At 40.4% G+C, this 16,285-nt stretch overlaps 1 protein-coding gene across 1 annotated transcript; it reads right to left on the bottom strand.

Moving 5' to 3' along the window:
* Positions 1–5,994: 5,994 nt before the first annotated feature.
* Positions 5,995–7,863, bottom strand: RETNLB (resistin like beta). Its single transcript, XM_059164204.1, has 4 exons — positions 7,731–7,863; positions 7,397–7,539; positions 6,850–6,927; positions 5,995–6,260 (listed from the first exon to the last, which is right to left on the bottom strand). Exons 2-4 carry the CDS (start codon positions 7,518–7,520, stop codon positions 6,133–6,135), a joined length of 330 nt encoding a protein of 109 aa, XP_059020187.1. The 5' UTR covers positions 7,521–7,539; positions 7,731–7,863; the 3' UTR covers positions 5,995–6,132.
* Between the last annotated feature and the right edge of the window lie 8,422 nt (positions 7,864–16,285).

The following is a 16,285-nucleotide window of genomic DNA, read 5'->3' as shown; positions in this document are numbered from 1 at the left end:
CTCTTGGTGCTGAGGCCGTGCTGGCTTGGGAGGGGGCTGATGTGCATAAAGTGAAACTGCTCTTCTTATCCATTTCAGTTCTGTGGTCATCTGGCGTGTTACAACTTCTTAACTGGATTTTAGACTTCTCATAAGGTATTGTGGTATGTACATCATTGTCAAGTTGGTGTTTCTGTGGAGCAATGAGGGCCGAGAGACTTCCTTGTCCACCATCCTGCTGACTACTCCTTACATTTAAATTTTTATGGGGACTATGGTCCTAATTTACAAAGCCTCTCTCTCTCTCTCTCTCTCACTGGGCATGAAAAAGCAAGACAATCAACCCTTTATGATGGCTTTCTTTGATTTAGTTACATAGATTAGCTCTGGTAGAAGATCCAGGGCCAGGTTGCCTGGGTGGCTCATCGGGTTAGCCTCTGCCTTTGGCTCAGGTGATGATCTCAGGGTCCTGGGATCAAGCCCTGTGTTGGGCTCTCTGCTCAGCAGGAATCCTGCTTCCCCACCCCCCTGCCTGCCTCTCTGCCTAGTTGTGATCTCTGTTTCTCTCTGTTAAATAAATTAATAAAATCTTTAAAAAAAAAAAAAAAAAAGGAATATCCAGGGCCAAGATCAATGTTTGTGTAAGCATCTTGATAATTTGGTATTTTGTTCTTTAGTTTATCTAAATAGGACATTAACATACTTGAATATATTTGTATTCTGTCCAAATAAGAAGTAACTCATTCATAAGTGGTCTGACGGATTTTCATCCCAGCAGGAGAAAAAAAGGAGATGGCTTCAGGGTTCATTCTGGGCTTCTCCTTTTTGTCCATCTAAAATGAAATTCTGATGCCTGATATTTCACAATTACTTTGTTTCTTCCCAAAGCAGACATGGTCATGAGAAACGGGGTATAAAGTAGAAGGAGCCCAGGATTGGGAAATCAAAGATCTGACTGCTGGTGCTTGCTGTCTTCCTAACGATTTCTTTGACCTTGATTAAGCCCCTCACCCTACAGTTATCACCTGAAGAAAGTAGAGGACTGACTGGACTGGATGGTGGCTGGGAGGCTTCCTGGATACACACTTTTCTGATTCTATGATAATAGCTCACATGCTCCTGATGGTTCCAGAGTAATTAATACCACTTACTGAGTGTTTTCTATCTGCCAATCACTCTTCTAGGCATTTAGCACAGTAACCTCCCTTAATCATTAAGACAACTCTATGAGGAAGGTTATATTAACACCATTTTACAAAAAAGGGAGCTGAGATTCCAAGATATTAACAGAATCAACCACGTTCATGCAGATTGTGAAAGAGATGAGGTGTGAAGGTCCACCTGTCTAATTAAAACCAATGTTCTATACACAGCATGTACTTCCTATCTCTGAAATAAAACACTGATTACAGAGTAACCAGTCTAGGATCTAGTTTTTACTTCATTTAAATTCCAGAGCATGCTATGACATATAAGAAACAAATACTAAACTGCTACACTATGTAAAATTCTGTCCTAAGCACTCTGGAGGATGGATATGACATTGTCTTTGCTATACAGATAACTTGCAATATAGCAGAAGAAATGAGATATAACACAGGAAGAGATAATCAACACTACAGGAAGCAATCTGCAAGTGCAAAATGAAGGTGTAGACAGATATTGGAAGCAAGAGGAAGTTGTGGTTGCTGTGGAATGGGGTTGGTCATAAACAGCTTCAGTGGAGTTGAGGTCTGCTCCTAGCCTTCAAGGAAAGACAGGCTTTCTATAGAGCAGTGTTGGGGCTGGGGAATGGGGAACTGGGCTTGGGCAGTGGTGTGGCAGTTGGGGTAGAAGAAAAGGCTTGTACAAAGGCATAGAGGAAGAAGAAGTGTGGGGAGTGGATTATGGCTACCAGGAATAGACACATTTGAATAAAGTGAAGATCTTCTGGGGAGGAGCAGCATACAAGGTAGGAAGAGTGGGCTGGAGCTAAGCTGCAGACTGTAAACTTGGTACACCAGGCAGCAGCGGCGGGGGAGCCATGAATTTTTTTGAGTGATTTGACAAGAGATGATTTCAGGAGAGAATCTTATACAAATGGGCGCAGTAGGTTGCAGCAGGTGGGGCAGGATCAGAAAGAGCAGACACAGGCTAATGTGGAGGTCCGTATGGGGTACAGCCTGGTCTAGGGGAAAGCTGGCTTCAGAATCACACAGAACAGGTTAGAGTCTCCCAGCTCTGACTTCTCAGCTGTGTCACTTAAACAGTTTCTCAGTGGCCCTCAGCCTCAGTTGCTACTGCAAAATATAGGTAACACCTTTACCACAGAAGTGTTTATTGATTCATTCAAAACATTTACTGAGTACCCCCATGTGGCAGGTAAGGAAAAGAAAGGTATCAGGGAGGACTCCAATATAGTTGACATGAGCAATGAGTAGAGTGGATTTGCCATTCTTGTGACATTTAAATGATACAGTGTGTGTAAAATTCGTGCCATAGCTCTTGGTAAATAGTGGCTTGTTAGTATGTGCTAATGCTTCTCAAAGGACCAGGAGCCTGGGCTTAGTTTGTGGCGCTGCAATAGAAATGATGCCAATAGTATGAGCTTTTATCAACAGAGAGAGCAGTCAAGGCAAAAATATGTGATTATCTAGAATATATAAGTTCTATGAAGGTTCTAACCCCCTTGTCCTCCTTGAAGTACAAAGTCATGGAGGAGGGACAGGCTTGTTACTGGTGATTTTATCTGTCAGAATTGCAGCAGGAGATAGATGCACACCCAAGGTAAGGTGTAACTAAGGAGAATCTAACAAAAGTTCAGAAGAAGGAGCAGATCCTGAAGCCAGGAGAGAAAAAAAAAAAAAATAGAAATATTTGTTAAGATAGGAACTCTGGCTTGGTAGAACACAGTGACTCAATGTGGAAGGAGCCTGGCTATATATTCTCCTCTTCCCTGAAAACTAAAACCAAAAACATTAGCTACCACCCAGTGCTCTCCATAAAAGTTAATGGAGAGAGAAAAAAGGGAAGATAAGAAACAATTAACGAACATCAAACATAGCTTCTAATGTCTCTGCCTCTGTAGGTGGTCACAGTCTGTGGTTGGTAGCTACAGTGTCTTTCTCCCACCACCAATTTTATGCTCTCTGCCCTCTCCTAGCACCTCAGTAGGGTATCGTAACACCAAAAACACAAGCAGAGAGGTGAAAGGACTATCTTTACCACTGGTAAGGCAGGAATGTCACAGGCAGAGGGTACTTGAGAAGTCATGGTTTGAAGGAGAGGTGGTAGAGTTTTCCTGGTTGGGGTCATGGTTTTATTGCCTTCATCATCCCCAGACTGAGATCTCACCTCCTTCACTTAGATGAGGAAGTAGCAGCGGGCCATGCACCCTGCAGGACTGTACCACAGGGGCACATGGTGTCCCCCTGAACATCCCAAGAGCCACAGGCACAGGCACATGAGCAAACCCTCCCCCATTATCCTTCGCCTCCTCCCTTCAGAGGCAGCAGAAACAGCACAGGATTAGATTGGGGGGGAAGAGGGAGGACGCCGAAGAGGAAGGAGGTGATATGGCAGAGCATCGATGAGAGGAAAGGTTGGTGTAGGGAAGGTGAAGGAAGAGAGAAGGGCGTGGAAAGAAACCTTAGGTCCCTAATTAGCCCCTTGGGAGGGAAGGATGGAAATTATGGGTATTGGAGTTGCGACCCAACCCAATGACACTACAATCCTGAGTTTGGAAAAAAGCTGTTGGTATAGTAAGGGGTTGAAAGCCTGAGTCCAGGTGCATGAGAAAGGGCAAGGGGTGAGCAAACACCTCCATCTTCATATAATAGCTTATTTGAGGAAGGAGGACAGGTTATTTTCATTAGTGACACTACTAGAACAGAGCTGAGGGCTTGCATTCTTTGGGAGAGATCAAGAGCTAAGACAGGGCCTACACTGACCATTCCCCTCCCCTAAATTCTACATCACCCTGCTGCTAGAGTCAAGGTATCCAGGATTGAGCCACAGAATGATGATAGTTGTGTGCTGTGTGCTGCTGGATGAATTATGTAACTTGTCTAAGCCTCAGTTTTCTGCACAATGGAAATAGCAGCGCTTATCTCATAGTTGTAGTGAGTAGTTAATAAAATAATAATAGAATGCCTAACAGTGCCTAACACACGGTAAGTGCTTGAGAATGTTAGGTGTAGAGTTCATCACTGAGCCACCAGCAGCTCTATGAGCCCATAAGGCAGAGAAGGCAGGGAATTTGGGGATGAATCTTCTAGTTAGAGTTTGCCATCTGAAGATGGATTAGTAAATGCGGTGGAGTCTAGTAGCAGGGTTGAGAATCTGGGATATGACTGCCCCTGCTTCCATTTCCCCTTCCAGTGTAAGGCGGTCAACGCCCCAAGAACGGCTCTTACCTTTTCATCTATACCAAAGTGTAAGTAGCACAAAGAATCCTCTGAGCTCATGAGGTGGAAGCGGTCATGAGGAGGAGGTGAGACGACGATATCATCTTGTTGGAAGACAACCCCCTGCCACGAGGAACATGTGGAGAGAAGATGAAACAATTTTGGGGTCCAGAGGGGAGAGATGGGAAAGGACAGTAGGGACGAACTGGACTGGGGAGCCTGGATGCCTTTGCAGCACTCCTGAGAGAGATGTGAGGGAACATAGCTCTGCTTCAGACTCACACAGCCAGGTTTAGGGCAAGTCTGCTAAAGCTGGAGGGCAGGGACGATTTCACTCTGGCAGCATGTGTCAAGGGCATTTGTCCATTGCCCCCAACAAACACAGAGAGTACTTGGGATCTCAGGCAGCTGGGGAGAGTCCAGCCTTCAGAAAGAGGCTGAAAGGACTAGCTGCCTTTGCTCTGGTTCTCTGCTGGGTAAGTCTTTCCACCCTTCTCTCCCCCCGACCTCCTCTCTTTTGGCAGCCTCACAAACTTACAGCTAGCTTGCCAAGAATTGCCAAGTCTTTGCTGACATCTCACATTACAGACCTTTTGTTTATTCTTTCAACAGGAATAGGCATAAATAAATGTGTGGTCTTAGGACTCTGGTTGTTATCTGCCCGGTTTTTATTACATTGTCCTTGACTAATTCTGTCCTTGGGACAGTAATAAAAATCCCAGCTGGTGGAAGCCTAGAATTAGAATGGAAGCTCCACTGGGGCACCTGGGTGGCTCCCTTCAGTTAAGCATCAGACTCTTGATTTTGGCTCAGCTCATGATCTCAGGGTTGTGAGACCTGGCCCTACGTTGGGCTCTGTACTGAGCAGACAATCTGTTTGAGATTCTCTCTCCCTCTGCCCCTTACCCTGCTTACCTGCTTGCGCTCTCTCTCTAAATAAATAAATAAATGTTTAAAAATTTTAAAAAAGAAAAAAGAATGGAAGCTCATGAATGTAGTAAGTTTTGCCCATTTCAGTCACCACTGTATCTTACTGCCTGTCACACAGCAGAACTCAATAAGTACTTGTAAAAATGAATGAATACAAACTGATTTCTTCACTTATAAACAAATGGGCTTTTGATGATTCTAGACTTTTAAAAAATTCTATGTTCTGGCAGGTTCTATGTTAGGTAAAGGCTGTATTTTTCTTTTGTTATGGGAGAGAAAGACAATGGCAAATTCATCACTTTGATCAAAATAGTTCTCTGACACAAAGTTTAGGAAACAGTATATACACAAAGCAGAGATCTAGAAATTTATTCTTTTAAAACTGTCGTTACCTGTCCCCACCTTGGAAAGTCTGCCTGCACTTAGTCTGGAGCCCAGTGTTCTACTCAGTGAGATCCATGAGTGCATGCACGTTATTTGCTTTCTCTGCACTTCAAGTGCCAAGCAAAATGCCTGGCACAGTCATCATCCTTTTGTTAAACATGAGGGAACTAGGGGACTGGAGTATCAATCTCACTTTTTCCCATTCTCCCCCGTATTTTTCCTCATCCTTGCTGAAATGGAGTAATTAGGATGCTGGAGAAATTTCCTGGCTAGAGCAATTCTAAGCCGGGGCAGTAACATCAAAAATACAACCACGAGAGATGCAAACATTGTCTTTACTACCCAAGAAGCAGGTTGTAACAAATAAAAGGGACAGTTTGAGTCAGTTTTCCTGTTTGGCGTATGGTTTCATTGCAGTCATGGTCACACAGCTGGGTTCTCATCCTCCTCCGCCTCAGGTCAGGTGGCAGCAACGAGCAGTGGTCCAGTCAATTGTGCTGCACTGGCAGTGGCACGTGTTTTCTCCCCGGATATCCCAGGAACCACAGCCATAGCCACAGGCACAGCCAGTGACAACCATCCCTACATGGGCACATGAGACACAGAAATTAGAATGCTTGGATTTTGAGGTGAGGGAGGAACACTCCTACCATTTTTCATTTCTGTGCAGCCCAATGATAGATATAAGTTTTGCAGGGCTGAAAGGTAATTCAGTTTTAAGAGCCCTCTTTAAGGAGAAAAAATACAAAAACTACTAATACCAAGTTAGGTACAGGGCCATGGACGAGACCTGTGAAATTCAGGGGCCTGGGCATTTCTTTCCTTAGATTTATGATATATTTACCTCTATGCTAGCCCTACCCACCCAAACAAGGGAATAGATTGGGAGATGAATGACAGGGGGAAATGGCAGGTGACAGATCATAACAGGACAACTGAGGGAAGGGAGGCTGGTGTGTGAAGTCATGAAAGGGAGGTGGGAAGGGAAGAGGAAGAAACTCAAGAGCTCTTGGTAGCCTTGTTAAGGGAAATGCGAATGGGCAAGAGATCACTGGGAACCAAGAGTTACGACCCAGCCCCAGGATAACACAAACATGAGATAGGGGAAAGGGATGGTCAGGGGAGGGCATAGGGCATCTTACCCACCATTCCTCCTCATGGAGTTATTTACCTGCAGGGCACGAGGACAGTCTGCCTGAGCTTTGGATACTGACACATGTCATCTTTTTTGCTGGAGAAGTACTTATCTCTGAATAGGAGAGAAGAAGGGATATTGCCCATGATATCTATCTCCCATAATCCCCTTCCAAATCTCCTTTTACCTGAGAGGTATCAATGTCCATAATCATGCTACTCACTAGCTTTTAAAGTTTAGTTTCCTCATTTGTAAAATGAAAGTAACAGTTGTACTTACTTCCTAATGTGAATATTAAGTAATCTAGGTAACGTTTGCATTATACTCCATTCATAATGAGTATTCATAAGTTATAACTATCTTCCTCTTCATCACCAACATCATCAAGCTATTATCATCAGGGAAACTTGCAGTTTTAACCAGGAGTCCAAAAATGATATGGGAGTAGAGCTCAGGGCAGGAAGGTTAAGCTTGAATGGACTTAATAGAAGTTGAGTATTTGAGGATGGAATAAACAAGTTAGGCTTAGGGATAGGAGGCATAATCAGGGGTTCTATCCCACTCCCTGCCCCCAGTCAATTACCCAAGCCGTTGAGAACTTCTTTTATCTTTGTATCCATGATAGAGTCTAAGGAACACGGAGCAGTCTCTGGGATCATCAGCTGGACGAGGATGAGAAGGAGAAAAATGCAAGAGGTAGACTTCATCCTGTTGAAAGGCAGTGTCCTGGGGATGGGAGGAAAAATAGAATGCTGACATCTCTGAGCTCCACTATGGTTGGAAAGGAAGAGAAAAAAGCACATGGAGAGTTTCAAGAGAGAACAGACAGAGGAACATCAGTATCAGTGTGGGAGAGCTTAGATCTCTCCCAAGTGGTTTGAAGAATTAGAGGGTAGCTGCAGAGCAAATTCACTCACCGAGAAGTTCAGAAATGGTCTATAAAGACTGATCAGGAAAGGTGGTTTTATATATCCTGTGGTATTGACCTGGAACCTCAACACACAAGCAAGAACAACATAAAAATACACTCCCCAGATGTACTATCTTCAAAGAAATCCCTGCTAGGGTGTGACACACAACTGTGATAAATTCAGTGTGTCTATGATAAGGACCAACTGCTTTTGCTCTGGTTCTCAGCCAGAGCTTTCTGTTCTTCCTCCTTCTGTTCTTCCCTTTCCTTTCTTCTTGGCAACCCCAAAAGGCCAGCACCTAAGCCTTCTGTTAACATCCCCATATTAAAAGGCTTTTGTTTGCTTCTTCATCAGGAAGAGGTGACTTTAGGATCTCAGCAGAGCCCTAATTGTTACCTGTGTAAACATCATTTTATTGTCCCTGGCTAATCTCATCTGTGAGAAAGTAACAGAAAACCTGATTAGCACTGGTTTATAAACAGGGAAGTTTATTGTTTTATTAACCATAAGCATAGTCTTTGATTGCAAGGTTCTTGTTGGAGGTTCAATAGGGTCATTACCAGCCTGAACTTTACTCCTTTTTTCCTACAATCCTCAGCTCACTGGATTTTTATCCTTGATCACTCTCTTGATAGTCCCAAGGTGGCAGGCATCATGACAGCCTCAGCCAAAATCCTGAGCAGGAAGGAAGGAAGGACTGGGGTAAAGCCATTTTCTTTGGAGGCTTTGCCTTTTCATTTTCAAAGCAAGATTTCTCCCTAGAAACTCGAGCAGATTTCCCCTTATATTTCATTGTTCCATTCTGGGTCACATGATTTGCCTTTCTGATGTGGCTGAGAAATTGAGTAGATTTCTACAATCCCTTATATAAGACCCTTGGGCTCATAGGTGATTTATTTTCTAGGATGGGGCACATGGTCACCAGAATTGAATCCCATGATTCAAAAGCAAGATGAAGCAGAGAATGGCTGTTGGATCACCATTGTTGGAGGCAGTCAGGTGGGGAAATCCAGCCCTGCTGCTGCCGCCGTCGTGGTCCTCACTGCCTCTTTCCCTAAAGATGCCTCCAGGGACCAGCTATTTCTTCAACATATCTCTCTCAGGAAACTTTGAGAATGGGGCTCCATGACACTAGAAAAAGTCAAGGATGTTTCCTTAAAGCCCAGGTAGGAGCTGAGGAGACAAAAGAGTGATAAAGAGCAGGAAAGAGCACAGACTTGTGTTTACTATAAAAGTTGGGTACAGTTGTCCCATTTGTTAATTCAGTGACTATAATTCTTCTCTATATAAATTATGGCTCTGGTGACTCAGCAGTAGAGAATTTTTTGCCCCCTTGATACTACACTCTAAGGTGGAAGATAAATATATAATATGTCAGATATTGAAAAAATGCCTTGAAAAAAAGAAATGAAGTCAAGGCAATTGGATACACTTCTGCACTATTGCATATAATGCAGTGTGTTCAGAGAAGACATCTCAGAAAAGATAACTTGTAAACAATGACCTGTAGTCGTGTGGGGTAAACCATAGAAAAAGCTGGGACAAATGTTTTAGGCTAAGGGGCAAGCAAATATAAAGAACCCAAGGCAGGGAGATGGTTGGTGTGTTGAAGGAATAGTAACAAAGGCAGTATGGCCAAAGAGAGTAAAATAAGTAAAGCAAAGAGAAGTGATGAAAGTGGTCAAAAACACAACTGGGGTCAGGTTGGTTATACAGCACTTGTAAACCAACATAAGGGCTCTGGGTTTTATTGTAAATTTGATGGGAAATTATTGGAGCATTTTGTTCAAGGAGTGATGATATGGCTTATTTATATAAGAGCATTTATGTTTTATAAAGCTTACTAATGCCACTGCTCTGGAAGAGACAGAGGAAAAGAGGTAAGCAAGGAAACCCAGCAGCAAGGTTTTGCACAGTTCTGGGTACCAAATGGTAGTCAGAACTGGGTAAATTTTCATTACATATAGAATCAGTTTTACTGATGCACTGGGTATGACATATAGGCGAAAGAGCATAATGAAAGATTGAGGTTATATTTTAAATAACTTGTTGAAGAATGATGCCATTTGCTGAAATGGGGACCCCTTGGGACAGCATAGATATGGCAAGAACATTAAATCATATTTGATCATAGTCAATTTAATATGCTTATTAGACATCCAGCTTCGAGCTGTGGCATAGGATTTGAGTATATAAGTCTGGGGTTCGAGGGAAAGGTGAGAGTTAGAGATATAAATTTGAGAAAAGTCAATCCACAGATGAATATAGTAGCATAGATAACTTAATTAAGAGTGAAAACTTTTTTAAGAGAGTCAAGAAAGTGATAGACTGGGAGGCAGATGTCCGAAAGAATATTGATTTAAGATTTGAATTGAACTGCATTGACTAATGGGTTTGTTGAGAATGGCAGGGAAAGAGAAGAGAACAGGATCACAAAAGAGTATGTTTGGGTTACAATGAGCGTGGGCAACACGGAGAGTGAACATAACCTCTGGGCAACAGTTGTAGTCAGCACCATGCCTAGCACATTTGATACACAGAGGGGATCACTCTAACACTCCTCTCCCTTACATAACAAAATTATTTCCAGTAATAATTATGCAATAATAATGATTTGTTAATTCATTCTCTAGTTTTAAAACAAATAAAAAACATTCAAAGAACAGATGTCAATTTTAAAGCTTATGTTTAAATTGAGGATAATACTTTTGTGTGAATTAAAATTTTCACTTACTGAACAAAAAAATGTTATACCACTCAGTTTGCATACTCTTTGGGTTTAAAATTTTAAACACAATTAAACTCCACATAATTATATACAGTGACCAAATTGATGTAATTTAAATACCATTAATTATTCTTTACATTCACTGGTCTATCATTACTTATTTAGATTAAACTAACTGCAGGAATACATAGCAGGATAGAAGTTGTAGACACAAAGGCAAACGTGAATGTTTCTGAAGTGTTATGAACTTACCGTAAAAATTGAAATGAAGGCATATCACAAACCCCAAGGTTGGTAGATGGAAGGAAATAATAATGATTAGAATAGAAATAAATGAAATAAAAACTGAAAAAAATAGAAAAAAACTCAATAACATTATAAATTGGTTCTTTATTCGGCATCTGGGTGGCTCAGTTGGTTAAGCCTCTGACTCGTTTTTGGTTCAGGTTGTGATCTCACGACACAGGAGATCAAGCCCTTGTCAGGCTCCCCACTCAGCAAGGTGTCTGCTTCTCCCTCTTCCTCTAACTATCTCTCTCTCTCTCTCTCTCTCAAATAAATAAATAAATAAATCTTTTAAAAAAATTACTGATTCTTTGAAAAAATAAACAAAATTGCTAAGCTTTTGGTCAGAGTCATAAAAAAAAGTAGAGAAGGGACCTAAATAAATAAAATCAGAAATGAAAGAGGAAAGTAACAACTGACACCTCAGAAGGACAAAGGATAATGAGACTACTAAAACAAATTATATGTCAACAAATTGGACTACCTTGAAAAAACTGATATATGTTATTATTTCCTAGAAACATATAATATTTCAAAGCTGAGTCACGATGAAATAGAAAATTTGAATACATTGATAGCTAGTAATGAAATCGAATCATTAATCATAACAAACAAAAGTCCAGGACCAAATGGCTTCACAGGTGAATTCTACCAAGTAGTCAAAGAAGAGTCAATACTTATTCTTAAATGATTCCAAAAGACAGAAGAGGGAGGAAACCTTCAAATATATTCTATGAAGCCAACATAACTCTCATACCGAAACAGATAGAGATACTATAGAAAAAAGAAAACTACCGGGTAATATCCTGATAAACATAGATGCAAAAAAATCCTCAATAAAATATTAGTAAACCACATTCAGCAATACGTTAAAAAATAATTCATCATAATCAAGTGGGACTTATTCCAGGGATACAAGGTTGGTTCAATATTCACAAATCAATCAACATGATACACCACACTAAGAAGAGAAAGGATAAAAACCATATGATCATTTCCATAGATGCAGAAAAAGCATTTGGCAAAGTATAACATCCATCCATTCATGATAAGAACTCTCAACAAAGTAAATTTAGAGGGAACATAGTTCAACATAATAAAAACCATATACGATAAACCCTTATCTAATATCAAACTTAATGTTGAAAAGCTGAGAGTTCCTCTAAGATCAGAAACAAGACAAGGATGTCTACTCCCACTTTTATTAAACAAATTGCTAAAAGTCCTAGCCATAGCAATCACACACACACACACACACACAAAATAAAAGGCATCCCAATTGGTAAGAAAGAAGTTAAACTGTCACTATTAGCAGTTGACATGACACAATACATAGAAAACTCTGAAGACTCCACCAGAAAAGTTAGAAGTAATCAATAAATTCAGTTAAGTTGCAGAAATCAATTGCATTTCTGTACACTAGTAACAAGGTAGCAGAAAGAGAAATCTGGAGAACAATCTATTTATAACTGCAACTAAAAGAATAAAGTACCTAGCATTCATTTAAACAGGGAGGTGAAAAATCTATAGTTCAAAAAGTATAAAACATTGATGAAGTAAGATGAAGACAACAAAAATGGAAAAATATTACATGCTCATGAATTAACATTGCCAAAATGTCCATACTACCCAAAGCAATCTGCAAATTCAATGAAATCCCCATCAAAATACCAACAGCATTTTAAGAACTGCATAATACTAAAATTTGCATAGCAACATAAAGGACCCTGAGTAGCCAAAGCAATCTTGAGAAAGAAGAACAGAAATGGAGGTAACACAATTCCAGATTTCAAATATACTACAAAGCTATAATAATCAAAACAATATAGTACTGACTCAAAAATAGATGCACAAATCAATAGAAGACAATAGAAAGCCCAGAAATAAACCCATGCTCAACTGGTCAATTATCCTATGACATAGGAGGCAATAATATACAATGGGAAAAGATAATCTCTTCAATAAATGATGTTGGGAAAACTGGACAGCTACATGCAAAAGCATGAAATTGAACCACTTTCTAACAACATACATAAAAATAAACTCAAGTGAGTTAGAGACTTAATATGAGGCCTGAAATCATAAAACTTGTAGAAGAAAACATAGGCAGTAATCTCTTTGACATTGGCTTTAGCGATGTTTTTCTAAATATGTTTCTTCAGGCAAGGGAAATGAAGGCAAAAATAAACTATTGGGAGTACACCAAAATAAAAAGATTTTACACAGTGAAGGAAATCAAAAGCAAAAAGAAAACCTACTGAATAGGAGATCTTTGCAATTGATACATATGATAAAGGGCTAATATCCAAAATGTATGAACTCATACAACTCAATATTATAAAAATGAGCAATTGAATAAAAACATGGACAGAGAATTTGAGTAGACATTTTTCCACAGATATACAAATGGCCAACAGACCTATGAAAAGATGCTTAACATCAGTAATTACTAAGTAAATGCAAGTCAAAACCACAATGAGATATCATCTCACACCTGTCAGAATGGCTAGACTCAAAAACACAAGAAATAACAATGCTGACAAGGAGGTGGAGAAAAGGGAGCTCTTGTGTACCCTTGGTGGAAATGTAAATCAGTATAGACACTGTGGAAAACAGTATGGAAGTTCCTCAAAAAATTAAAAATAGATATACTAAACAATCCAGTAATTCCCCTATTGGATATTTATCCAAAGGCAATAAAATACTAATTTGAAAAGATATATGCATCTGTATATCTACTGTAGTATTATTTACAGGAAACAAGATATGGAAGTAACTCAAATGTCCATCAATAGATGAATGGATAAAGCTGATGTGGGGTGTATGTGTATATGTACTGTGTGTGTGTGTGTGTGTGTGTGTGTGTGTATGAAATATTAGTCATAAAAAAGAATGAGCTCTTGCCACTTGCGACAACATGGTTGGATCTAGAGGGCATAATGCTAATTGAAACAAGTCAGTCAGAAAAAGACAAATACCATGTGATTTCACTTAAATGTAGAATTTAAAACAAAATGAATCTACCAATAAACCAACAAACAAAAGTGGAAATAAACCCATAAATAGAAAAAACAAACAAACTGTTGTCAGAGGAAAGGGGAGGGTGAGCAAAATGGTGAAGGAGAAAGAGACATACAGGTTTCCAGTTACAGGATGAATAAGTCATGGGGATAAAAAGTACAGCATAGGGAATATAGTCAATGGTATTATAATAGTATTGCATGGTGACATGGTAGCTACGCTTGTGGTGAGCATAGCATAATGTATAGACTTGTTGAATCACTATGTTGTTCACCTGAAACTAATGTAACATCGTGTGAACTATATTTTGATTAAAAAAAAAAATGAAGGTTGAGCTCTGAAACCTGGAACCCTTTCTCTGCCCTCTGACAACACTTTGTCTCTTCTATCTCCCCTTCCCCTATTTCTACACCAAAGTGGGTGTGGCCTGCATGACTGGCCCCTAGACCATCCTTGGTTCCTCCTGCACCATGGCTCCTCCTCTCTTCACTGTCAGGGAGCAAGACGCACCCCCTGGACCTCACACATCCCACTCCAGATCACCCCACCATCAGGTTGGATCCACTGTTTGCTTATTAGTTCTTGGCTTACCTTTTGAATTTGTCAGAGCACAACTTGAAGCAACCTTCCTAAGAAAGGAGTGTAAAAGAGATAGAGGAGTCAAGATGGTGGAGGAGTATCAGACTGAGATGGTATCAGGTCACAGGAGTTCATCTAGATAGTTATCAAACCATTCCAAACACCTACAAACCCAACAGGAGATCAAAAAGAAGAAGAGCAGCAATTCTAGAACAGAAAACCCAACACTTTCTGAAAGGTAGGATGTGCAGAGAAGTGAATTCAAAGCGATGGGAAGATAGACCGCACGGGGAGGGGCCGGCTCCTGACAAGTGGCAGAGCAATGGAGCACAAAATCTGAACTTTTAAAAGTCTGCTCCATTGAGGGACATTGCTCCAGAGGCTAAGCAGGGATCCAGCCCTCGTGGGGACAGTGTGGTGTCAGGTCCCACGTGGTCACAGAAGGATTGGGGGTGTCTGAGTGCAGCAGAGCTCGCAAGTATCAGAGCAGGGAAGCTGACTACAGAGGCAGAGCCTAGGAGTGAGCTCTCAGCCCGGGGTACCTGTGACCTGCGGCACAGTCAGACCACTGCTGTTTGAGCAGGGACTCCACCAGTGGCAGATCTGGGGACACTCGCCTTCCTTCTCTGGAGGCAGGAACCTGCTGGATTTGGAGACTCCAAACAGGATTGTGTGCCAGAGACAGAAATGCTCAGTCACAGGCCAGGTGAGCTCAGAGCACGGCCAGAGACCAGGGAGATGGTAGTGACTGAGGGCGCATTGAGGAGTGGGGCCCTGAGCTCTTGGCACCTCTGGGCTGGAGACTGGGAGGCTGCCACTTTCATTCCTGTCCTCCAGAGCTCTACAGAAAACATTCAGGGGACAAAAGTTTCCGAGAGTGAACATGAGCAGATTACTTAGCCTGGCCCCTGGCAGGAGTAGTGCAGTTCCTTCTTGGGCAAAGATATTTGAGAATCACTGCAACAGGACCCTCCTGCATTAGATCAGCAAGAGCATCCAGCCAAGACCAGGTTCACCAATCAAGGAGAATAGCTGAACCCCAGAGCTAGGGGAAAGCAACACCTAGAATTCATGGCTTTTCCCCCATGATCCTTTAATCTTGCAAAGTTAATAAAATTTTTTACATTTTATTTTCTTATTTTAATTTTTTTAACTTTTCATCACCTCTTTTAATGTTTTTAAACAATATCTTTCTAAAAATATATTTTTAAACATTCATTATTATAGTCTATTTTATCCTTCATTGTATCTAACTTTATTTTTTGTATAACATATAGGGATTTTTCTTTTAAAAAAATTTTGGGACACAATTTCTTCTAAATAGATCAAAATATACCCTAAATCTAGCACAGGGCTTTGTGTTAGTCTCCAGCCTGAGGAAATTCTCTCCACTTTCTTTTCTTTCTTTTTCCAACCAACTTATCCTATCAATTCATTTTTTTTAGAATTTTTTTTTTAAATTTTCATCCTTACAGTCATATTCCATCCCTTCATCATGTTTACCCTTATTTGTGTGTGTGTGTGTATATATATATATATACACACACATATATGATTTTCTTTCTTTAAAATTGTGGGAAGTAGTTTTTTTCTAAGGGACCAAAATATACCCAAAATCAAGTGGGTGACTCTGTTCTATTCACCAGTCTAAGAAAAAATATATATACATATATATATATGTATATATATATATATATATTTTTTTTTTTTAATTAAAAAAATTTTTTTTTAAACTTCTTTTTACCCCCTTTCTTCTCCCCCCAATTTGGAGTCTCTTCTGAATTGTTTAGCATACATTTTTCTGGGGTCTTTGCCACTCTTTTAGTATTTTATTCTCTTGTTCATATATTCTCATCTGGGTAAAACGACAAGGCAGAAAAACTCACCACAAAAAAAAAGAACAAGAGGCAGTACCAAAGGCCAGGTACCTAATCAATATGGACACTGG

The sequence above is a fragment of the Mustela lutreola genome, chromosome 2, assembly GCF_030435805.1.
Source record: "Mustela lutreola isolate mMusLut2 chromosome 2, mMusLut2.pri, whole genome shotgun sequence".
NCBI classification, from domain to species: domain Eukaryota; kingdom Metazoa; phylum Chordata; class Mammalia; order Carnivora; family Mustelidae; genus Mustela; species Mustela lutreola.
This window is presented reverse-complemented; position numbering and strand designations above follow the sequence as displayed.

Bases quoted from the DNA above. Each gene is read 5' to 3' on its own strand.
- RETNLB (XM_059164204.1), bottom strand. From the start codon at position 7,520: ATGAAGTCTACCTCTTGCATTTTTCTCCTTCTCATCCTCGTCCAGCTG. The intron at 6,928-7,396 runs GTAATTGACTGG...TCTCCTATTCAG, and splicing joins AGAAGTTCTCAACGGCTTGG to AGATAAGTACTTCTCCAGCA. The intron at 6,261-6,849 runs GTAAATAACTCC...GTGCCCATGTAG, and splicing joins ACTGTCCTCGTGCCCTGCAG to GGATGGTTGTCACTGGCTGT.